A 25,581-nucleotide genomic window follows, 5' to 3' on the forward strand; every position below is an offset into this window, starting at 1 on the left:
AAGCTTCAGAAGTCTATCAGGACAACTGGACGCAAAGTGTCCCTTCTTGTCGCACCTAAAACATGTAATTTTTGATATGTCAAACTCCTGATAGGGTCTTCCTCGTCCTCGTCCTCTTCCATACGAACGTCCTCCTCTTCCTCTGTTTCGAAACTCTCCATTGTAGTCTTGATTCTCTGAGTTTGCATACATAAGCTTACTCTGTTCTTCATGACCATCTTCATCATCCTCTCCAACCCGCTCCTCATAAGCTTTTAATCTACCAATGATATCTTCAAAGCTTGTTACCTTAAGATCAAGTACTTGTTCGAGGGACGCCACGATGTGTATGTATTTCTTTCTAGGTAGACTCTTGAGAAATTTTTTGACGAGCTTTGTTTCCTCAATGTTTTCCCCTAAAGATGCAGATTTTGAAGAAATCTCCGATAGCTTGCCAACGAAGTCATCGATTGTATCGGTTTCCTTCATCTTTAAGCGATCGAATTCTGCCATTAGGGTTTGTAAACGAGCTTCTCTGACTCTGTCTGCTCCTAGATGTCGGGCTTTAATGGCGTCCCAAACCTGCTTCGCGGTATCTAACTCTCCGACCTGCAGGATAAGCGCTTCTGGAATGGATTGGAAGAGAAGAGCTGTGGCCATATCGTTTTTTTCAGGTTCGATCGTCTCACTTTCAACGGTTTCCCATACTTTGTGAACCTTGAGAAGAACTTTCATGCGCATTGCCCAAACTGTATAATTAGCTGATGTTAACATTGGACACTTTATGGATGATGGCCCTTCTTTTGATCTCGTCGGTATGGTCGTGATGTCTCCCATCTTTGTTGAATCTGATTTCTGATTTTGCTCTGATACCAATTATTGGCTAAACTCACAAGATTATAAAATAACTTTTTTATTAACTTAAGAGAATCTCTCAAAACTTAAGCTCTCACAATAATCTCTCTCACTTATAAGTTCATGTCACAACTCAACATCTTCTTATATAGAGATCTTAAAACTCCTAAACTTAATAGTAAAACCTTTTATCCTAATCCTAATACAAGTAGGATTAGTATGACTTGAGTTTCAAGCTACTTTCAAGTTTATTTCTAACAACGACAACATCAATGATTTATTTTATAATTATTTTGATTTGAGTTTAAAACCTTAGAAGTGTTCAAATAATATTCCTATGGATTATTAACTTGAAGAACCTTTCCTAAGTATATACATATTCCATTATATCAGATAGATCATGAATAATTGATCTTTGATCAAGATGTAGACAATGAAATCTTTGAAAACGTGAACATTACAACGTCACCCCAAAAGTGTATAAAAAACAAGTCGCGAACCGGTGCAATCTTCCACGTATGTGTTTAAGATGCTTTAGTTGTACACATACGTTAAGACATCGAATATATTCTATAGTGTATCATTTAAACCGCGTCTACGAGAACGACCACACGTTTACGACTCAAAATTGATTCACTTTTAAGTCATCGGAATCTGATTCCATCATCGTTTGGTGCGTTGATATGGATTGTTCTCTTCTTTAGGAGAAGTGCTATCTTACTTTTTTTGGTTCTGTGTTTTCATTGTCTAAAAACACTTTTGGTGACGGCAAAGAAATGAAATATTGTATATGTGAAAACAACACTATAACTAAACCAATTGGAAGATCAGGACCAGCCTACAAACTCTCTCACCGGACAAGAAAAATCTAAAGATCTCCATGCAAAAACATCAGTGGTGGCCAGCAACAAGCCACCGAAAATTCTGAAATGAACACAATTGCGTGAAACTATCAATGAGTGGAAACCGACTTGACCAAAGAAAATGAATTACATCAGTGTTTTCTACCTAAGTTTTTATTTTTATAGGAGACTAAAAATAATCATAATGTCTTGCAAAATGTGCAAGTTTCTTTTAGATATGACCATGGACCCGGTTGGTCGAAGTGAAGGTCTACCACGTTTTTATATGGATCATCTTTCGGTTTCTATTTTGTATGCGGATGAGCACATGATTGATATTGAAACCATACTTGAAGGACCTGAGATTTTTATGACTTTCGTGTACAGTGACCTTGTTGTTAGACATTGGGACCTAGTTTGGGAACGATTGTCGCACATGAGTACAACATGTAGTAAAGCGTGGTTTATGATTAGAAATTTTAATGAAATCACGGAAAACCATGAGAAGAGGAGGAAGGCGTCGTTTAGAGAGCTCATTCATTCCCTTCCGAATCATGTTAAAGAAAATTGTGGAATACTTTACTTTTCATACTAAGGAAACTCATTCTCATAGGTGGGAAAAAAACGATCCGAAAAAGTTAAATGTAAATTAGATAGAACAATGGCAAATGAAGAATGTCACGCTTTATTTACCCACTCAGTAGTAGAATTTTGCAACTATGGGGCTCAGATCACAGACCAATCCTAGCACAGATCTAATCCAGTGTTAAGAGGACAAGAAATAATTTCAGATTCGACAAGAGATTGATAGAAAAACAAGAATTCAAGGAAGCGGTAATCTCGAGATGGAGAAAGTTTGATGAAATTCTAATGCGGATTTTTTATCAAAAAGTTACCTCATGTCGAAATAGAAGTAGTTCCTAGAAGAAGTAAAATCCAACAAATTATGTTATACTGATTAAAGAGTTAAAATATAAGATAGACCTGACACAAGATGATGAAAACTCTACAACATAGAAATGGAAGATTTGAAAAGACAACTGATTTTGGCCTAAAAATATTTAAGAAAAAAAAATAGGAACAATTGGCACATAAATGGGGACAAAAACACAAAATTTCATCATATCATTACAAAACAACTAAGAGCCCAGAATCGGATCATCAGTATCAAAGACAAGCATGGAAAAAGTTGGTAGAAAGTGAAATATTAGTGGAGCTCAGATGGTCAGCTGACAAAAAAAGAAAAAAAAAACTAAACCGATGGACATTAAACCAGACCACATGACCAAACTCCAACATTAGAACTTAGGTTGTTGTCATGGGCTTAATGAGTGGGCTGAAACAGTCCAGCATCATCACATCAATATAAGCTTTATGGTTTGCTATCGAGACTGTTACGCTTTGAACTTGGTTGTTGTCATGCCCATTTAAGCATGCATCAGAGGGTTTTACAGTTTGCTACTACGCCTGCTCCGAGTAAAAAAAGTCTTAAAACGCTCACCGAGTTTCGCAACTAAAATCATTATTATATAAGTAGCAAATTAGATTGATATTGACAAGGAATAATATAATAAGATGGTTGCTCAGCTAACCGCTCAGGTTCGACATTTTGTCGACCGTTCATTAAGCGTTTTTAAAACACTTTCATTGTAATCATAAAGTTATCATCACTGCAACCCATAAGTGAAAACATTTCACATAGTTTTCTTCCATATCGAACACAAACAACGAGAATAAGCACTAACCAGGAGCAATTTAACATACCATAAAGACCTGAAACATCTAAAAATTGCATTTATGTTTGTTTTCAGATGCGAAACAAAGGTTTTTAAACCGCACACGATGACAGGAGATGAGTATCATGCAAGAATGCGGAGAAGTTTTATAGAGGAATGACTCTAGGGTTTTAGCTAATGGGCTTTGAGCTACTTACTTTTGGGCTTTTTAGTGGTACCGATAATACTCCCGGACTGTGATTAGATTGAAAGTTCCATTGGTTACTTTTTCTTTTTACAACAATAACTAAACTATGCATAAACAATCACCTATTTGATGTATAAAATCAACATATAATAAAGAAAAAATTTACGAATACCACATGAAAATTTATCTGTATTATGTTTTCTTGGTATATGTATGAAGTATGATCAAGAAATTAGAAAAGAATTCCTTAAATTTTTGAAATCCATTTATATGGTTAGTGAACAATTTATTGGTGCCACCATCATTTTCACCAACAAAAAACAATTTATTGCGAAAATTACTTTCATTTGTAAGATTTTTATGCATTTCATATTCCATTTGTAAGATTTTTACGCATTTCATATTCCAAATCAAAACTTCACATCAGCACGTAAAAGTGATAAGTTTCGTTGAATATCTATTGTCCTCTCGTATGTTCATCCGAGTATGTTATAAGAAATATCATGTGACATAGATATTATAGAAGAAACTCAGTTAAAGACTCAGAGTGATGCAATCAACCGTGAATTCTCGTAAAACAAATATAATTATAGATTTATAGGTTGTATAATTGTTTTTGTAATAGTTAAAAAAGAACCGCAAGACAAAATAAACTTCCACGTCAAAATTGCTATAATTAGCTTAAGTTAAGTTGCACATATTGCCAAAGTGATTGAAGAGATACAGTATTTAACTATTTATACATTAATGAATGTAATTTAATTATTTTCCAAATGTCTCTTTTAAGTGTATATATTCTGCGTATCCCATTTCGACTCTACGGAGAGTGGTGGCCTCTCTCTCTCTCTCTCTCTCTCTGGCCTCTCTACCCTAAAACACACTCACCCACTTCCTCCTCTTCCATAAACCTCTCTCTTCCTTCTCTCTCCTGCCACGAAAATCGCAGACACAAACTCCTCAGAAGCCTCCTCCTATCTTGATGACTTTTGTTTCTTCTTGACTTCTGTCCGAACGCTCTGAATACTTTAACTTTTGAGACCCCAAATAAACGATAAAGACACTATTGAAAGCTGATAACAAAAGATCAAACCCATGGCTGAGAGTCTCTCCTGTGGAGAAACCAGCGATTCATGGATCACTGATGAAACCAACTGTGACGGCGGATTCGTGAACGATGAACTTTTTAGTAAAGACGATAACTTTAACGGAAACGGATCAAACCCGATGATGGGTTCTCCTCCGTCGTCGTCGCTGAGAGAAGAAAGAATCAGAGAGATGATGGAGCGAGAGGTTGAGTTCTTGCCAGGAGCTGATTACCTCAAGAGGCTGCGTTCTGGGGACTGGGAGTTGCGTGTTAGGAACCAAGCTCTCGATTGGATTCTAAAGGTTTGATCTTTATGTTTGTGTTTATAAAAGAGGCTTCTGATCATTAGATGTGTTGAGATCAGTTGGATCTTCTCTATAGATTGAGATTCTGATCTGTTTCAGTAACTTGAGTGCCAATTGTTGTTGTGTCTGAAAAAAAAAAACAGGTTTGTGCTCATTACAATTTTGGAACACTCTGCATATGTCTATCCATGAACTACTTGGATCGGTTCTTAACATCCTATGAGCTGCCAGTAAGTTTCGATTCATCTTTCTCTCTTTTATTAAATTTATCTAATGTGCCAGACAATTTGCTAATCTTGTGTGTTTCAATTGCATAGAGAGACAAGTCATGGGCTGTTCAGTTGCTAGCTGTCTCTTGCTTATCATTAGCAGCTAAAATGGAAGAATCAGATGTGCCTCAAACTGTTGAGTTACAGGTGCAATTCACATTCTAGTCCTTCAGTCTTACAACTATGGCGGTTTTAGTGAGTTTTGAAGTGTTTTTTGAATGAGCAGGTGGGAGATCCCAAGTTTGTTTTTGAGGCCAAAACGGTTAAAAGGATGGAACTTTTGATACTCAACACTTTGAATTGGAGATTGCAAGCTCTAACTCCATTCTCCTTCATTGATCATTTCATTCACAAGACCAAAGGTCACGTGTCAGAGAATTCCATCTATAGGTCCTCACAGTTCATCTTGAACACCACAAAAGGTATAGTATTATTATTCTTTCCTTGTTTGTAGTTTTGAATTGCTCTGTTTAGAGGAAGGCTTGATGGGTGGTTAAAAATTGAATGCAGCAATTGAATTCTTAGACTTCAGGCCTTCTGAGATAGCTGCAGCAGCGGCAGCGTCTGTTTCCATTTCAGGAGAAGTTATTTGCATTGATGATGAAAAGACAATGTCTAATCTCACATGTGTAAAACAGGTAAAACCCACCTAATTTGTTTGCTCCTTGTAGTACTGTTTCAGGATCACACATTTTTATTAATATGTTGAAATTTGATCAAATGGATAGCAGGAGAGAGTGAAGGTATGTTTGAATCTGATGAGAAACCTCACAGGGGAGGATGTGACTGGTGCTACATTGTCGTCACAGCAGCCGAGATTAGCGGCAAGAGTGGTGCCAGTGAGTCCAATTGGAGTGTTGGAAGCAACATGTTTGAGCTGTAGGAGTGATGAGAGAACAGTTGAGTCATGTACAAATTCCTCACAGAGCAGTCCAGACACAAACAACAACAATAATAATAGCAACAAGAGGAGGAGAAAACAATGAGAGAGAGAAATAAAGAGTCATACCTTGCTTTTTCAACACCAATCCATAAAAGGGTCATGACATTTGCGGTTCTTTATAGTTTTGGTTTATTCCTTTTTTTACTTCAATTTCTTTACCTTTCTTTGGTTTCTCATCTTCAATCAGAGTTTTTTGAGAGAGAAAAAAAATAAAGAGGGATCTTTTGAAGGCGGCAAAATTAATGTCATTATTGAAGATGATGAGATACATTCCTATTCATGTTCTTGCTCCAAGGGACCTATTTTTCTACATAAGAACAAATATATAAGAAAATAAATATAAAGATAAATCTAATTTTTTATGATTTTTTAATTCATTGTGACGCTAAGTTGTTTATTCAAAAGAAAATTAGGTAAATAATATTATATAATTTACTGCCATTATTATTGCAGTTGAAAATGGGAATGTTATAAACGGGTTATGACCTAATAATTTTTATTAAGCGCATCCTTTGTTCATCACTCAGATTCATATTTTATGAAATGTATGTGTGAGTTGTAAACAAAAAAAAATATAAAATGATATTTTATGTTTTACTGAAATTAATTAAATTTTATTTTATAAAGATTGATACCTGTTTTGCTTTTCTAATACATACATGATTAATCATATTTATTTTTAATAGTAGATTGATTAGTAATAATAACTCAATAAATTTTGATGCATTTTAAACTTGGATACATATGTGAAAACTATAAAAATATCAATGAATGTAATTTATACTATTTAAAAAAAAAAAATTAACAGGAAAATATGAAAAGACAATATTCCTTTTTTAAAGATGTTTATCTTTGAAAAAGAGATTAGGTGGCATATTTTAAAAAGTTTTTATTTTTCTTGGTTTGATGAAATTGTGTAATTGGTTTAGAGGAGAATTGCATGTTTTGGGGATTGGAGAAGGGAAAGCCATCATCGGCCCTGAAAAGGTCTTAGTGGGCCCAATTTTTGTTTTGACTATGCGACCGGTCAACATCTCTTCTTTCTCCCTGTCCTCGTGTTCAGAATAAAAATACTGATAATAATAATCTCTGAGCGCAGGAAACCTTTGGAATCTTTTGTTACTTTTATTATATTTTACATGTATTATAATATTTCCGTTAAGTATTTTATATTCACATATTTTCTTGCAGCTTAATACAGTACTTTTTAATTCAGCTTAAACCCGTTTGTTCTAAATTTGATTTCTACTGAGAATAAAATCGCTATTATTTGGCTAATCTACATTTGAACTAAGGTTAGACAGTTTCGTAAAAAGAAAAAGAACTAAGGTTAGACAGTTAATATGGTTGTCACAGAGGCATGCCTCTAGACAAACATTTGAAACATTTTAATGAGACCCATGAGACCTCTATTTTTTATAAAGTTTTTTTTTCTATTTACATACATATATTTATAAAATTATATATAAAATTAATATTAAAAAAGTTCTTAGAAATAAAAATAAAATATTTTATAAAATTAATGTTATTATAATTTGAATATAAATAAATTAAATAGTAAAGCTAAGATTGATATAAGAAACATTATAATTTAAATATAAATAAATTGAATAGTAAATCTAAAAGTTCTTAGAAATAAAAATAAAATATTTTATAAAATTATGTCACTTAAAATCTCATTTATTTTTATTTTAAAAAATAAATTGAATAAAAATTGATAAAAGAAACATTAATCAAATTTTCTAAAAACTAAATAAACTTTAAATAAATATTTTTGTTTCGGTTATGATCCCTAAAATCTCAAAACAGCTGGATTGTACAGTAACCAACAACACAACTATCGCTTCGTACTAGTCGGAACCCATTCTAAATTCAGACTATGTGACATGTTAACCAATCTACTATATACTACTAAGTGTGTTCGTTACGTAGTTAACCAGAACAGCTAATAAAATATATAAAAGTAAATAATTATTAAAATAGAATTCTTTCTATCGACTGATAAAATGTTGTTACTTAAGTTGTTTTAATCTATTCTATCAAAGAACACCTCCATTTGATAAAAATTGTGTCCAACTGTATTTAAATACTAATCACCTTTTATTTCGTCTTTAACAAAAACGGTTACACAAATAATGTAGTGCATGAGATAACAAACAGTTATAAGAATATGTTCTATCTCTATGTTACGTTGTTTTAACGGTTACGTGAATGTGTCAATAGATTATTATAATATGTTCTACTTTCGTAGAGAGTAACCACGTTATATTTTTCCATGGTATGTTGTTTTAAACAGTTACGTGAATGGTGTAGTGCAGTATTATACTTCATCAATATAATATTACACATAATGACTATGACACAAGTGTATAATTATACAACATTACAATTTTAATAGTTAGAAAAAGTACCACAAATTCAATATAATTAGCAAAAATATATATATTCTATTAAAATAGCAGTGTGACCCATTGATAAAAGTATGGTCCAACTATTATTTCTTTTATCTTTATCATTATTTAGAATATTATTTATTATGATTTATGCCATTAGACATATATTTAAATTACCAATTGAAAAGACCTAAAAAGATGTAAAACAAAAAATATACCCGCCTTTTTTAGGGCGGGTCAGAATCTAGTATTCTAGTAAAATAGGAACATGTCCAATTGATAAAAGTTGTGTCCAACTGTATTTAAATACTAACCACCTTCTATTTCTCCTTTAACAAAAACGGTTATAAGAATATGTTATATCTCTATGTTACGTTGTTTTAACGGTTACGTGAATGTGTCAATAGATTATTATAATATGTTCTATTTCCCTAGACAGTAACTACGTTATATTTTTCCATGTTATATTGTTTTAAACAGTTACAGAATGGTGTAGTGCGGTATTATATTTCATCAATACAATATTACACATAATAACTATGACACAAGTGTATACAACATCACAATTTTAACAATTAAAAAAAAGTACCACAAATTTAATATAATTAGCAAATATATGAAAATTAAATTTCTAAAAAATATTATAAAAAAAAAATATACTCATCCTTTCATATATTATTATTCGTTACCGAGTATTTTTCTTCCTCTTAAACACACTTATAATATATTACATATTAATTAGAATTTCGAATCAAATGAGCACATTTTTCTATGATTAATTCCAATAACGGAATCGAATCTAGTTTCATCGTGGTTGCAGACACAACTTTTAACTTTAGTGTTCGGAATAATTATACAGTTCGGTAATTCATTTTAATATATAAAAGCTCTAATGAATGTAAGTGCAAGTGGACTTATTCTTAACTCTAGGTTCACTAACCAATAAGATCGTGTTATTTCATATTCGATATTTTTTAAAAAAGGAAACAAAATATTGTCAAATTATATTATCTTTTTTAAATTAAAAAGTAAAAAGAAATAAATAAAAAATAGTAAAATTACAAAAAAAATATTTTTAACGTCGTCAGCAAAACATTAAACCCTAAATCCTAAACCCTTGGGTAAACCCTAAACTCTAGGATAAATCTTAAACTCTAAGATAAATCTTAAACTCTAAATCAAAATCACTAAACACGAAAACACTCAAGGGTTTAGGGTTTAGGATTTAGGGTTTAGAGTTTTAGGGTTTAGTGTTTTTATTTAGAGTTTAGATATTATCCAAGGGTTTAGGGTTTATCCAAGGGTTTAGAGTTTATCCAAGGGTTTAGGGTTTACCCAAAGGTTTAGGTTTACCCAAGGGTTTAGGGTTACCCAAGGGTTTAGGGTTTAGGATTTAGAGTTTAGGGATTAAGATTTAGGGTTTAGTATTTTGCTAACGACGTTAAAAATATTTTTTTAATTCTTTTTTCTGTAGCTGCTATTTTTTTTTTTACTTTTTTATTTTAAAAACATAATATAACTTGATAATATTTTGTTTCCTTTTTTAAAAGATATCGAATTTGAAATAATGAAATTCTATTGGCTGGTGAATCTAGAGGTTCTCTCTATGGGGTGAACCCAAGAATAACTCGTGTAAGTGCAGGCGGCATGCCTGGTCATTTTCTTTATTACAAAATTAACTAGCTAGTTAGTATTTTTGGATTTTGTTTAACACTCTCAAACACACATAAGACACTGTACCTTTGTCTAATCATTATTTACTATTGGTTTTTCGTCTGCTTATATTATGGAAACGGAATCCATGATAACTGATTATGCTTAATTTAAAAAGAAAATACAGGATAAGATATTAAATTACACGTTTAAGCCATAAGGCTTTTATATCATGTTGGCTTTTATATCATGTTTAAAATTATACTAAGGCAAATAATTATTAGCATAATTTTATTATTCTGTAGCCTCCTTATCAACTTTTGATCAGCAGTTCAGCACATTTGCAGATTTTAAGAGTCGGAGACAATGATTTATATATACTATTCCGTAAAGGGAAAAAGAACAAAAAAAGTAAAATGGGGATAAAGTCTGAAGAATAACAGGGGTCAATATGTAAAAAGTGAAAACGAGTGGGGTATGAGTGCATGTTGAGGAAATGATAACTGATAAATGTGGGGGAGGGGACCTGTCAAACTTACTGCAACCTTCACAGGTTTTCCAGTTTCTCTTTACTCTTTAGTCCTCACTTTCTTGCTTCTCTCCCTCTGTCTTGCTCGGTTTGTCCTCATTTCTAGTTTTCTTTTGTAATTTCAAAAGGTATATGAAGAAATACAGTTATAGATCCAAATCATATTCATTATAGGAAAAATATGACAATAATAGAGGGGGGGGGGGGGGGGGGGGGGGGGGGGAGGAAACAGTTATAAATTGCATCAAATGTTTAGTCTCCCATATACAAATGACCAGAGGTTGTAATATGTTGAGTTCTACTATCACCGCTATAGGATCCACAATCTAATAAATAAGAAATTTTTTTCTGGAACTTATTTTATTCAATATAGTTTATCAAATACAATGACATAAAAGTTAATAGAATATATCGCATTAAAAAGTCAAAACAAACTCTTGAAAAACAGAAATAAAATTAGTACTACTCTATACATTTTTCTTAAAATAGAGAAATTATATTATGGAGACATATATTGAAGAACCTTTATAATATAATTTCTCTATTTTAGAAAAAAATATAGAAAATAAAAATAGAGGTGGACTACAAATAATTTTAAATACCACAAAATACTTTAGATGTTTTGAATTTGAAACAGCGAAAATGTGAATATAGATTCAGGAGAGGTCTGTTCTCAAAAAAATAAAAGAGATTCAAGAGATGAATTCAATGAAGAGCCGAGAACAATTAGAAAAGAAAAACAAAAAGTGGTCTTCATTAATGATGAAAAACACATATTAACTCTACAAGTTTGGCTCGAAGTGGTAGGAAACAACTGTCTTTCGTCTGCGGAGTTACCAAAAAGTTGTACATAAACAGATTCTGTGAACGTTTGCAAAATCACGATCTTAGAGGTGAGTGTTCGTTGCATAGTGAACAGATTCAGGAGAAACAAGTTGAAGCAAAAGACAAAAAAAACAACTAAATCAAAGTGGTCCATAGTGATAGAAATACAGTTTCTTATTTTATTTTTTGAGGACTATAATGTATTAAATGATGAGGAACCAAGAATGATGTATATACATATTTCGAGGCTTTCTTTTATTGATACGTTTCAAGAGTGAATATAAGAAACCTTTCTTTAGATGAAATCTGGTTGACCAGTTGATGTCAAGCAACGATGCCACATTCGACTATTGGGATCGACCGACTTTGGATAAGCAATTACTTCAGGGATTGGCAAATACGCGTAATGAGTGTTGATTATGCCTACTGTGATGCCACTGTATCCAGCAAATGCACCATGAACCTGTTTTCATAAGACCAGAAGCTCTTTTAACAAACTTAATGGACTTTAGAAGATTGGGAAACTTCTAAGCCATGAGAGAGTGACTTACAGCGTTTTGTCCAAGAACGGTGCAGAGGATACCATCTGAGGCATTTGCACGGACAGCTCGAATCATGTATGTTGGATCAATGTACTTCACATCTACTGGCATACTTACTTCTTTAAAGTACTTTTTCGTCTATACCAAAAACAACAAGATATAACTATAACTCTTTAATAGATATATCAATCAAACTTTTAGCTTATAAGTAACTAACTAACCTCTTGTTGAATGTGGACACCGAAATCACCAAGTATCGTGTTTCCAGATGCATCTTTTGCATTAGTTTTCTCGAGGAGATTCTGCAACAAAAACGGCCCAAGATGTTAACTAAATCATATCTTTTAAGTGGAGGAAAAAAAGAAGCTCCTCATTACCTGTCCAGCTCCTTCTGCTACACAGATCACAGCGGAGCCTTTTGTTTCGATAAGGTACTTCAAGTGTTTCAGTACACCATTAGGTCCATGAATATTGAAAGGAACCTTTTGAAAGAAGAAGAACAAAAAAACTCAGCAAACATGTTTTTGAAAAATGAAAAAGTATAGCAAAAAATAAAAAATAAAAGTACCTCAGGAATCAAACAGATGTCTACTTGTCCGCTAGCTAAAGAGGCTTGCATGGCAATGAAACCACTGTTACGACCCATCAGTTTCACTATGCCAATGCCATGATAAGCGCTATGTGCCTAACACAAAAGACAAAATCCACATAGCAATGGTTAAGCTATGAAGCACGGGGACGTCAAAGTGATTGATGTATCCGTACCGGAGACGTTTCCGGGACGGGAACACTGTGGGGACGGCACCGGGGACGGAAACATTTAATTATGGAATGTTTCTGAACAGTTTGTTTTAATATTTTCCTTTCTTAAGCTTGTTCCCTTTCTTTTCATCCAGATAAAAATAAGAAATAGAAGTCTAAACTAGATTTTGAATTTATAGCCTTCTTTCTAATGTTTTAGTTTATAAACTTTTCACTAGACAAGATTTAAAATTATATTTTTTTCATTTTTCAGTATATAAATATACATATATACATATATTTGTTGATATATATATGCCGTACCCGTACCCATAAATTTTTAGTTTTGCCGTTTCCCGTCCCCGCTTTCATACCCGTATCTGTCCCCGTATCCGTCTCGGTGCAACATAGTGGTTAAGTACTTAAGGTAAAGAGATATAGTGGAGAATATTACATAGAAGGCTGGTTAAGTTACCTCAATGTAGGCAGAGTTTATAGCTCGTTGTGCTTCTTCAACAGCAGTATCAAACCCAAATGTCTTATCCATGTGCAATATATCATTGTCAATGGTCTTTGGCACACCAACTACAGCTACCTTCATCTTTCTTTTGCGGCACTAGAAGTATTAAAAAGCAAGAGAGAATGGTAAACCATCTATCTTCACAAGAACAACATATAGTTTGTGGTGTTTAAGTACGAACCTCATCGTGGATAGCGTTGGCGCCAGCATGAGTGCCGTTTCCACCAAGCACAAAAAGCATGTTGATTCCTCTCTCCTAAGTAAATTTCAAATTTTCAGAATTTGTGAATCTCATAAAGGTTCCTTAAGGACTTGGAAACCAAATGATATACCTCCATGCTGTCAACAATCTCGCTCACACTAGGACCTCCACGTGAAACTCCAAGCAAGCTTCCTCCAGATAGATGAATGTTCTGTACCACTTTCCTTGATAACTGAAGAAGTTTAAAAGAGCAAAACATTAAACAGAAGAAGAAGAAGCAGATCATAGATTCCAACTTCAAAAAGAGGGAGAATCAAACTTATACCGGCATTTCGGTTAGATCTTTATCAGAGAAGCCTTTGTAACCAAAAGGAATCCCAACAATGTTCTTAACACCATAAATCTCAAGAGTGATGACAATCTGCAAAAATGTATCCAAACACTTTAACACACTACCTCTCCCTCTCTATATAATGCCAAAAGTTTTCAGACAATAATTAAAACTCACATGTCTGATGACATCATTGAGACCAGGACAAAGCCCACCACAAGTGATGATGGCAGCCTTCACTTGTTCCGGTCTGAAGTATATCTTCTCCCTCGGCCCAGCACGGTGAATCCTAATCATCCCCAACAAAAATCACAAATTATAAAAACCAAAAAAAAAGAAAAAAAGATAAAACTCTAATATCAAAACTCAGAATCAAAAAGAGTTACCATTGCTCAACCCAAGAACAGTCGGAATCAATGCACTCAGCTCCAGCAGAAGTTGGTGAAGAATAACTAATAACCTTGAGAAGAACCCTATCATTGTTATTAATGTATCCATGCCATTCTTCATCAGATGGGTACCCACCCACAAAATCTTCCGTCGGAGACCTAAACAATAATAAAAAAAAAATGATTGATTCATAGAAACATGTTATAAACGGAATAAATAAACGACAACAATTTAACTACGTGTATATATATAATATAAATAGATTTTAAAAAAAACACAAGATATAGAACAGTATTCCGCATCATAAAATCATAATGCTACATGTCTAAACATTAATCTTCTATAAAACTTATCGTCTAGTGATATCTTGAACATTGCATATTAACGATACCAAAGTTTTTAAACTCGAACCTCATCTTGAGACAAAACGTAGAACGGATAGCTTCTGCATCTGGGAAGACGTCAGTGATGTGAGGGATGCTGAATCTTTCCTCGAACTCTCTCTCGTACTTTCTTTTCCAATTCGGATCGCTGAGATCGATCGAAACCGAGGTTTTGCCGTGTTCAACCGCTGAAGCTCGATTGAAAGAGCTGCGAGAGGAGATCAGCGAGGGATTCGCCGCCGGAGATCTCGGTTTCCGGAGGATTAAAGAGCTGAGACCGTGAGACCTTACGAGGACAGAGCCGTTGCTGTAAGGAATCGAGACGGTGGAGGTGATGATAGGCGGAGAGAGAGTTTCCATGGCGACGAAACTGATGTTTCGGATCGGATCTTTGTTTTTTTGTCCTATCAGTCAAAGGAGTGGAGGGAGTTTTTGACTAAAACCCTTTGAGACTAACGAAGAAGTACGAAACAGACGGATCTAAATAACTTTTGTCTGCGATTCTTTTTTTATTTTATTTTTACAAGTAAAAATGTAAAATCTTTTAAAAAAATGTAAAATCTCCATTATTGTGAAAAAAAGTCCATTTAAATGATTGGAATATTTTGTATCACCAGTCGTAGAAAAATTAATTCAGAAATTATATTCTTCCTAGTTTATAATATAAATTATTCTTAGCTAAAAGTGTGGAGATTTTAAAATTTTACATTCAAAAACATTTGATAAACTAGGTGTTATGTCCGGGATGCGGACTTAAACATTTCATAATTTTTGAAAAGTTCTTTGTACACTATATTCGTTATACTAAAATAAATCTTAAAATAACTTAATATTATATTTTTAATTATATAATTAAAAAAATTATTTGATTAATTTGATTATATAATTTATGTTTTTAACTTTTTGCTAAAATACTTTTTCAGATAACAATACAATATATATATATAGAAATTATCTTCTTCTTTTTTAATTATATTTTTAGATTTATGATAATTCAATATTCTATTTTTAATTATATAATTAAGAATTTTATTTGATTAATATTTAGTTAGTTATGTTGACAAAAAAAATATTTAGTTATATAATTCATGTTATTAACTTTTTATTAAAAGACTTTTTCAGATAACAATACAATATATAAAGAAATTATCTCTTTTTAAATTATATTTTCAGATTTTGGATAATTCTTACTATTATTAATTTTAATCAATTGTACCTTTAACGTGAAAGTTCGATTCCAAAAATTTATTTCGCAAATAATAGTATAAATAGATAAAAAGTCAAACAGTCATAGAAAATTAGAATATATTTGGTTACATAGTATTAAGTAATGTGAACAATTGCATTTCAATATGAAAAAATATTTTACAATAAATAACATATGTAACAATAATATTAAAATCGAAGGGAATATATTTTATTTATTTTGTCAAATATTCAATTGAACTACGGTTTTGTCGAAAAGAAATAAAAAAAATCATGATTGTTGGTTGCAAATTTTGCAATGTATATGTACCAATAATGTTTTGCCGATGTTTATTTTTAGTTTATTATTTAATTAACGTAGAGTTGACATACTGCAATGCAACTCTATTGAGTGGATGATTCCGGATAAAACTTTTGTTAAATTATTAGAAGAATGAGATCTTTTATTTCGAACTTTAGTCAGTGATCTGGGGAATAAAAGCTTAAAATCCGATAGCCCTTATATTTGAATCTGATTCTTAAGTTGGTTTCAAGAAGTCAAAGGGAGTTAGGAGTCGTACATGTTGACTATTAGAACGTGTTGCATCTCACACACTCATGGTAATGGTCTTTCTTTTCTTTTCTTTTTTCAACAATCAATATATAACAACACACCCCCTATCATCAAAATCCCATTGATTATGCAATCATATGGCACAAGGCATTATGAACACGATTGCAAATATACTGTCCTCTCATATAATGATGATTAAATTATATTTATGCATATAATGTTAAACTGAAATGATAATAGCTAAGCAAAAAAAGAAGAAGAAAAAGAGTACAGATCAAAATAATTCAGAATTCATCAAACAGGCGAATCCACCAAAGTGTGCAACAATCACACTGACCGCAAACCACCACCGGCTTGCAAAGCTTCTTGCAGAGATGTCACAGCGCCTTCATAGTTCAAGAAACCCATGAACCAGAACTCATGATTGTCTACCGATATTACCTGTATGTACTTTTCTGCAGGGTTCACTATGCTTGTTGATGGATTCACTGCTTTTAGTTGATGTAATGGTATCACTACCTGTTTTACAAACAAAACACTAATGTGTTAGCTAATGATCACCGTAGCAAGTTCATTGAAATGAGTAAACAAGAGATGAAAACTGATGTTATCATGTTATTACTCTCACAAATCCTCCACAAAAAGTACAATAAAACCATGACGAAGTTAGAACAAGTAAAGATTTGTTTGTCAATCTAAATGAATCAGACTCTAAGGCAGTTCACTAGATGGTGCTACTAACAATACATAACGAGACATTGTCTTAAGCATCAAACAAAGAAGACACAAAGTGTTAAGTCTTAAACTTGTTGTGACAAGTTAAATGCACTAAATCTAAAGTCCATGGCTTCAAGATTTGGATATATAAAACCATGATGAAGTCAGAACAGGTGAGTCTTAAATTTAATGGCTTTCTCACTATAAGACAGCTATGAGATATTTTGACTAGCTTAACAGATGACCCATATTGATCACAGAGTTGATATGGTGCCTTCAAAACGACTACAATTCTGATTATACATGTATGAAATTATTTACCTTGTAGTAGCTCCATTCGGTTTGACCACCATTTTTGTAGGAGAGAGGGTTGTCACTACAGTAAGCAAGCTTGGCAGAGGATATATATAGAACTCCCATAACTGGCCCAGCTGAGGTCGACAAGTAACATGCAAAAGAATTCAGCAGCTGCTCTTCTGGAACGGTTTCAAAAGTTTGTCGGAAGATCTTCTCATATCCTCCTTCTGCAAGGACCTTAGTGCTCTGCGCAATTCTTCCCATAGCAGCATCCGCAAAACTCGGAGCAGTTCTCACTGATTGACATAGAAGATTATATGAGAGATTCATTAAAAATTAACCAGAATGAATAAAAAAATCAAGAGAAACGAACAAGACACATCGAATCAAAGAAGAACCAGTTAAAGTTCACACATACGCACTCTAAGCGTAAATTAAATCGCTTAAATTTTCTAAACCCAAATCCAAAGTTTCAGCCAGTCCTAGGTATGAGAGCACTATGCAGGCATTAGACATTTCCCTCAAACTCCATTGCTCCAACTCACTAAGAACTTCAGTTGATCAGAGTGAAACGACTTTATGCGATGATAAGAGAGATCACTCAAATAAACCTTGAATGAAAAATGAACCAATCAATCCAATAAAGGAAGATACGAGTCAAAGTTCACACAAATAGTTTAAACCGTAAGCTAAAGCGTGTAAATTTTCTCAAATCCCAAAAAGTCAATTTCTTTAGCTAGTCATCAAACATTTCCCCTCAACATCCGTTGCTCAAGTTACAAAAGACTTTATGATTAGGCAACTATGACTGGACTCCCTATCCATTAAACGAAAATCACGAATGACCATGCCCCATTCTCAAACTGATATCCACAATTTTAGCTCATAATTCATCAAAGGTTTTTTACTTTTGTTAATAATCATCCAAGGTATCATATTCCAAGTTACAAAGAATCAACATTGTGATGAGCATCTGATATCAAACGTGAGTGCAAACAGAAAACATTAAAGATCTGCTTCAAACGTGATATGAAATAAGTAAAAAAAAAAACTCACACATAAACAGTTAAAACGTAAACCAAAAAAGTCAAACTTTTTAGCTATTCATCAGTCGTTTCACCTCAACCCCATTGGCCCCAATGTTAATGTTCATCCACAGGTAATAGTAATTCCAATATTTCAAAACAATCAAAAATGTGAAATAAATAGGAAAAACTCACGGTGCTGCCACGTGTTGCCGGCAAGGCTCTCCGTCTTCTTAGCAGCTTCAGCAACCCTCCTTCCCCATCTCCCGAGCGCTCCTTTCACAGACTCCATCGTATCTGATCCAATTCACACACACAGACAAAGAGATATCACAAAAAATGAACACACATCTCATAAACTTAAGCCATTCTTCACCTTTCAACGAAGCATCCGACGTCTCAGCCGGAGAACGAGCGATATACGGATTAGATCCCGCCGGGTACGACGAAGCGGACTTCTGATCCGGCTCCTGAGACCCGGACACCAGCTCGGGGCTCCAATGCACCGATTTCTTCGATCCAGACGACGTCCTCGCCGGCGGCTGCGCTTCCGCCTGCGCCGCTGCTGGATCGATCCCTTTCGTCTCGATTTCGACCTCCGACAAGGCGATCTCGGCGTTCGCGTCCTCGCCTACCTTCTTCGCCGGTCCTTGATCCGCGGCTTTCGGATCGGCGCTCGGAGACGGGTTCGGATTCGGATCCTTGACAGTCTTCGCATCGGAATCTACCTTCGCCGGCTCCATCGTTTGAAATTTTGGGATCGTTGCGCGTAGGGGAGGCGCGTGAGGTTATCGGAGTTTGAATTTTTGAGCAAGGATGGTATCGTTGGCTTCTTCGCCCTTTTTTTTTTGTCTCTCTCTCGGTGAAAAATAAATAAATATTATATATTTTAATTGGGAGACGGGATTACCGGGGAGATAGGTGACGAACCGTAAGAAGTGACTTGCCATTTTTAAGCGGTTAGGAGAAGTTACTGACCGGCTTTAACCGGTGGGCTGGGGCTTTCGTTTCTTTCTCTACCTTTCATGTTGTCATGATTATGAGTAGAATTTTTCTTGGGTTAACTCCCTAGGGAAACAAAATAGAAAGTTCACCTAAAAGTTTACCAACCAATAGAAAATTGTCATTTTAAATCTAATATCTTTTAATTAAAGAAACAAAATAACTTGCCAAATTATATTATACTTTTGAAATAAAAAATAAAAAATTAAATAAATAAAAATAAAATAGTTCTAAAAAAAGATTATTTAAAAAAAAATATTTATTTTTAAGATTTAGAATTTAGTGTTTAAGATTTAGAATTTAGAATTTATTCAAATGTTTAGTGTTTTTCCAAGGGTTTTGGGTTTACCTAAGGGTTTAGGGTTTACCTAAAGGTTTAGGGTTTACCCAAGGGTTTAAAGTTTTTCCAAGGGTTTAGGGTTTAGGATTAGAGTTTAGGGTTTAGTGTTTTGTTGACAACATGTTTAGTATTTTTCCAAGGGTTTAGGGGTTTACCCAAAAATTTAGGGTTTACCCAAGGATTTAGGGTTTAGGATTTGAGTTTAGGGTTTAATATTAGAGTTTAGGGTTTAGTGTTTTGTTGACAACATTATTTTTTTTTTGAATTCGTTTTTTATATATTATTTTTATTTATTTTTAAATTTTATTTTGAAAAGATAATATAATTTGTCAAGTTATTTGGTTTCCTTAATTAAAAGATACTAGATTTAAAATGACAATTTTCTATTGGTTGGTAGGTTCACCTAGGTTGTGAACCCAAGAATAACTCTTATGATTATACGTTGATTATTCACAAATTTGAATAGAACACATACATACAAGCGAGAAAAGAAGAAATACAGGGAACTAGATCACATGAGCTCAAATTGACAAAACAATTCCCACCCTAAGGAATTATTACTAAACCAAAGCTTACTGTTCTCTCTATCACTGGTAATGGTAATTCAACAAGAAAACAATCCACATAAACACCAATCACCAACAATAAAGAGAGCTATTGTCTGGAAATAATTTAGAATTTGCAATAGATTGTACGGAAAAAAAATTTCTTTAATTTAAAGATTGTGTAAGTTTGGAATCTTAATCATGTTTTTTTCGGAGCCTTTTTTTTGAAACACAGCTTATTTTCATTAAAACTCAACATTTTTGAATATAATAAGAGAGATTTTTACATCCTCTTGAATAAGAAACATGAACTACAACAATAGAAGAAGTTAAGCGAGATAGATCTTCAGACAAAGTTAACCGTGGATTCGAGACGAAGTTTGAATGCATCAATAAGAGTTTCACGAATAAGTCGGACAGTTGAAATTTAGTCACCAAAATTGACGTCGAAAGCAAGCCCTTGCCTGTGATAAAAAAAAAAACAAGTTAAACTTGATGGCATTTTCTGGTTCCGAATGGAATATTACATAAGATGACAAATCGGAAAATAAAATTAAAAAAGAAGACCGAGGAAACAACTCCGTTCATTGAAAAGAAGAATGGTGATGAAATATTCTCTTCAAAGGAGGAGAATATTGGAGATGGATAAAATCGCCGGTGAACCCCATGTTAAATTCTTCAAAGATAGAAAATATGTCATTATGCTCAGATTAAAGTCGTCGGTGAACCTACCATAAATCTTAACAGCAAAGCTGAAACACCAAAGTCCATTAACATGGAATTGACATCTGGTGGGCTTGCAATTAGGTTGACAGACTTACTGGGATGCCTAAATTGTCATTCTCGATCTTGATTAACCTGGAGTATCCCGAACCTATGGAAAGATCCAGACTAATTTCCAAAAGGAAGTGTAACAGGTGCAACTTTTGTATGGACTTTTCTCCGGGTATTCAAATGGACAGAAAACATAGACCCATATCCATGTAGGATGTTCAGGTAATACGTGATTTAGTTTCGCATGACAAGTGGATCAAACCTGAAATGTACTGACATCCCAAACTCTTCTACTTACCTCTTTACCACAACCACAAGCTCCCTAGAATGGTTTATTATGTTGGTTAGATAATCTGTGTGCAAGGTGAAAATAAACAAAATTATTTGCGCTTGGCAAAATAAGAAAATCTGCGGGGAAGCCAACCTTACCAAAACATGGCCTTATGTATCATCAAAAATATCATCACGTTTTGGCAATCTCTTTGGTGGTCAAGCTACGTTTTTGTTCTGCTAGTTAGTCTTTTGGTTAAAATTGTTTCACTATCCACTAGATCATAGGTTTTACATATTTTACTCTTTCCATGTTTTAATTCGGTCAAATTTTTTGAAATTTTGTATAAATTTTAACATTTTTTTACCAAAAAAAAACTTGGGAAAAGAGATTTTACCGGAAAAAAAAAAGCTAGGAAGAGAGGCCTTCCAATGCCTCGACCAAACTAGTTCTATGAACCACATTAGTTGATATATTTTTGGCATAAAAATATGGTAAGGAGCAGCTGTCAAAAAAAAATTTAAGAAATATTACGAAGATACATACAATGAATATAGGGTCAAAGTTAAGGGTCTAAAAATTGTTTACTCATATATATAATGGTTAGGTAGGTTCGAATTGAAAAAATAAGTAATTAAGGGTTTGAGTTTCATGATACTATAGATGAGAATGCGCGTTAGTTGACTGTTTAGTTGTAAGTTACTTGTAACAACCATGTAAACCAAGTAATCTGTCACTAGAATATTGGGGAACGATTTTTCTAATACTTCTAATTTTTCATTAAATTATACTATAGAATCAGCTAATAATTCATATAAAATGAATATAACAAATAAGATGAGTATTGTTATTATATTATTATTTTATGTATTTACACAAATAAATCATCCCTATTTACCAAAGTAAAAATAAACAATTTATATGTAATTACTATAAATAAATTTATTAAGTTAAAGTAATTGTGATAGATGTTATATGAAATAGACATTATTTATATTAACAAAAAATGATTTATATTAACAACAAAAGATAAACTATTAAATTGAGTAAAAATATTAAATTATTTTTGTAATTTATTAATTATATTAACATTGACAGCATCTGCCAGTTTCTGTTCGCAGATACCACCAGTCCAGTTAATATATTAAAATGATGCCAAAAAAAGGTTAATATATTAAAACGACTATCAATAATACTTTTTCTACATTAAACGATTATAATAATTTCACAAAATAGTTATTAGTTGAAAATTTAAGTAGTTAATTAATATTTTCAGATTCATCAAAAATAACAATAATATATTCAGATAATATAGAGTTGATTATTTACTCGTCACATGAAATATTGGTAAAAAATCGCTTTACTTTTGAGCTGGCACTATAATAACGCGGTTAAGCATAAAAGAGCAAAACATACTCTCGGTCAACAAGACCTAATAACCAATCTAAACACAACACGTTGGACATATTAGTGGATTTCAGACTAATCTCGACAGAGATAATAAGCACGTGGCAGAGCTCTGTTCATCCGTTTGGTGCTCCTCCATGTAGACCATTCTTCAAGGAAACTTCAGAAATCTAAACACGCCAAATCAAAAGAAGAAAAAAAACATAAATAAATAAAGAAAAACACGCAATAATTTTCAAGCCGCCATTGTCAAGCTAAGCCATGTTGAATTAATGTATGTGGTTTTGCATGATGAGTGTCACAAAGTCACAACAATAAATAAATAATCAATCCCAACCATCGTATATATATAGAACCTCTCTGCTCTCATTGTTCCACCACACCATCTCAAACAAAGAACAAGAACTTAAACATAAAACACAGTTTCAATTTTCAGAGAGAATCAATCTAAAGATGAGTCCTAAGGCATTGCAAGTAGTGATCTTTCTTGGTTTCTTGGCTACTTCATGTCTCTCTCAATCTCCGGCGCCGGCACCAACCACCACCGTTTCTCCACCGACGTCACTTCCTCCGGTGACAGCTGAAACACCTTCTCCAGTTGCTTCACCGCCGGTTCCAGTTAGCGAGCCAACCACCGCTCCAACCACTTCTCCAACAACATCTCCTGTTGCATCTCCTCCTCAAACCGATGCTCCAACTTCTGGTCCTTCCTCTGGATTAACTCCTACTTCAGCTCCGGCTGCCGGACCAGACGCAGCTGCTGATGCGCCTGGAAGCGCCGCATGGGCTAACCAAGCTTTCCTCGTGGGAACATTTGTTGCCGGAGCATTATACGCTGTCGTTTTGGCTTAGAGATCTTTTGAGTTCGGTGGATGCCTTGATCCTCTGCTTTTCGATTACCGTTTTATTAATTACTTCTTTATCTGTGATTTTTATTATTATTATTTGTATAATTCTTATTGTCATGAGGATGGACATAGAGAGTAGACGATATTGTTATCCATTTTTATATAAACTAAAAGTATTCCTTCAAATTATTTGTGTTTTCAATAACAAAATTGTAAGAACGAAGATGGATACTGGCTAGTTGCTTGTACCTTCTGTGAGGCCAACCAACCAAAGATTTGCTCATGCCACAAAATGTAAGAGCATGATTAACCTGTGGTTCTTATGACGGAGTTCTTGGCGGAAGTTAAGAAACTGTTTCTTAACTTCCGCTAAAAACTCTACTCTAATAACTCCGGGTTAATCATAGTCTAGTAATGACTAATTGAACATATTTTTATATATTTCAAAATCAAATCATTAAAAGAATATGGACTTTTACTACGTTGACAAAAAAAAGTATGGACTTTTAATACAATGATAAACGCGAAAGAAGAAAGATAATGAAAGAAGAAAGATGATGCGAAACACATTTCATATCAACTCGTTTTAGATAAACGTCCACATATGTTGATGTACCAAAAACACAGGAAGTATCACATAATATTTCACATTACATCACAAAAAAATGCTAATTTGGAAATAAAGCCGACTTGAAATGGAAAGTACATTGTTGAAAAAAAAAACGAAAATGAAATTGTGATATGAACAGAAAATAAAAAAAAGTTGTTAATATCACAAATTGAGATTTATGGTTAGAAATAAAAGGTTGATGGTCTCCTAAGAGAAGTGGCCGTTATGAATTATGTCATTCTAAATAGAAAAGGATGATATTTGCGTGTAATGAGATTGAAAGATAAATTTTCAAGATTTGTGTTACTGTCATCCTGAGAATCTTGCGAGTTGTGAGCAGTTAGATTTTCTTATAGAAATACTTGTAAATTTTGTATTTAGGTTTCTTGTTAGTTATGTTTAACATAATCTAGTTAAATGTTTCTTGACAAAAGAAACTATATATCTTAGAGTACCTCCATTGGTTAGAGCCCTTAATGGGTTCTTAAAATTAATTTAATTATTAATTGTGTACTTTAAGTAGTTTAGAACCCTTAATATTGTAATTAGTTTTGAGAAGGTCCAATGGGAGAACCCATATGAGGTTTTTAATTTTTTTTTTTTTTTTTAGAAATTGAACCAATTGGTAAGATGGAAGTGTTTTAGATTATTACAAGTATTTGAGAAGACAAACAAAAACTAATACACGAGAACCAAGTGGTAGGATGGAAGTGTTTTAGAAGATATATTGAGGTGATCTAACAAGTACCTTGATGCCATGTAACTCTGGAAGTAGCAGAGGAAACATTCTAGTTCCTAAAACATGTTGCGGTGATCTAACAAGTACCTTGATGCCATGTAACTCTGGAAGCCCATGACTCTTGTACAGACGACCTACCTGATCTATAACACCCATACAAATGGTTCAACATATGACATAAATTAGCTAAGCTTCAACGGTGAGCCACAAAAAGTTGAACTTGATCAAAAAAAAAAAAAAATCAGAGTACCTGCTAAGGCTAGAGACAGATAAGCCACGATCTAAAGCTTCTTTACAGACATGTGATCCCACAAACCCATTTCCACCAAGGACAAGTAGCTGTCAGGAAACGAAACAATGATCATGGACACAAATTGCAATGTGAGATTCCCACAGAAACCGAATAAAGGTCGTACCTTTTTTTTGTACAAGTCCAACACATAAGACATTACATTCACAATCATATTCTTTAAATGTTGGACCCATCACAGAGTCTGTCTTTTTCTAAACCCACCATTGATCGCACACTTAGATTAAG

The 25,581-nt window shown here is 33.4% G+C and overlaps 4 protein-coding genes and 1 non-coding gene across 6 annotated transcripts; 2 read left to right on the top strand and 3 right to left on the bottom strand.

Moving 5' to 3' along the window:
* Positions 1 to 3,255: 3,255 nt before the first annotated feature.
* On the bottom strand, positions 3,256 to 3,352 carry LOC125592224. The gene has a single exon (XR_007328065.1). It is a non-coding gene; the product is annotated as a small nucleolar RNA snoR128 (small nucleolar RNA).
* Positions 3,353 to 4,409: 1,057 nt separating this feature from the next.
* Positions 4,410 to 6,484, top strand: LOC106411811 (cyclin-D2-1-like). 2 transcript variants are annotated; one of them, XM_013852645.3, is made up of 6 exons: positions 4,410 to 4,985; positions 5,132 to 5,218; positions 5,306 to 5,404; positions 5,484 to 5,679; positions 5,768 to 5,895; positions 5,986 to 6,484. In XM_013852645.3, the coding sequence occupies exons 1-6, from the start codon at positions 4,692 to 4,694 to the stop codon at positions 6,241 to 6,243; spliced, it is 1,062 nt and encodes a 353-aa protein (XP_013708099.1). In that variant the 5' UTR covers positions 4,410 to 4,691; the 3' UTR covers positions 6,244 to 6,484. The 2 variants fall into 2 exon arrangements, with proteins under 2 accessions (XP_013708099.1, XP_013708100.1); XM_013852646.3 differs by having other exon boundaries at positions 4,412 to 4,985; positions 5,989 to 6,484.
* Positions 6,485 to 11,710: 5,226 nt separating this feature from the next.
* Positions 11,711 to 15,164, bottom strand: LOC106415835 (ATP-dependent 6-phosphofructokinase 5, chloroplastic). Its single transcript, XM_013856632.3, has 12 exons — positions 14,738 to 15,164; positions 14,323 to 14,484; positions 14,114 to 14,225; positions 13,931 to 14,026; positions 13,736 to 13,837; positions 13,585 to 13,659; positions 13,359 to 13,499; positions 12,711 to 12,827; positions 12,520 to 12,624; positions 12,364 to 12,444; positions 12,152 to 12,280; positions 11,711 to 12,063 (listed from the first exon to the last, which is right to left on the bottom strand). The coding sequence occupies exons 1-12, from the start codon at positions 15,067 to 15,069 to the stop codon at positions 11,896 to 11,898; spliced, it is 1,620 nt and encodes a 539-aa protein (XP_013712086.1). The 5' UTR covers positions 15,070 to 15,164; the 3' UTR covers positions 11,711 to 11,895.
* Positions 15,165 to 16,630: 1,466 nt separating this feature from the next.
* Positions 16,631 to 19,376, bottom strand: LOC106416298 (GLABRA2 expression modulator). The gene is made up of 4 exons (XM_013857154.3): positions 18,884 to 19,376; positions 18,703 to 18,804; positions 17,507 to 17,778; positions 16,631 to 16,987 (listed from the first exon to the last, which is right to left on the bottom strand). The coding sequence occupies exons 1-4, from the start codon at positions 19,248 to 19,250 to the stop codon at positions 16,796 to 16,798; spliced, it is 933 nt and encodes a 310-aa protein (XP_013712608.2). The 5' UTR covers positions 19,251 to 19,376; the 3' UTR covers positions 16,631 to 16,795.
* Positions 19,377 to 22,954: 3,578 nt separating this feature from the next.
* Positions 22,955 to 23,883, top strand: LOC106412077 (classical arabinogalactan protein 2-like). The gene has a single exon (XM_013852967.3). The coding sequence runs from the start codon at positions 23,300 to 23,302 to the stop codon at positions 23,696 to 23,698; it is 399 nt and encodes a 132-aa protein (XP_013708421.2). The 5' UTR covers positions 22,955 to 23,299; the 3' UTR covers positions 23,699 to 23,883.
* Positions 23,884 to 25,581: the final 1,698 nt, after the last annotated feature.

Source organism: Brassica napus, chromosome C8 (assembly GCF_020379485.1).
Source record: "Brassica napus cultivar Da-Ae chromosome C8, Da-Ae, whole genome shotgun sequence".
NCBI classification, from domain to species: domain Eukaryota; kingdom Viridiplantae; phylum Streptophyta; class Magnoliopsida; order Brassicales; family Brassicaceae; genus Brassica; species Brassica napus.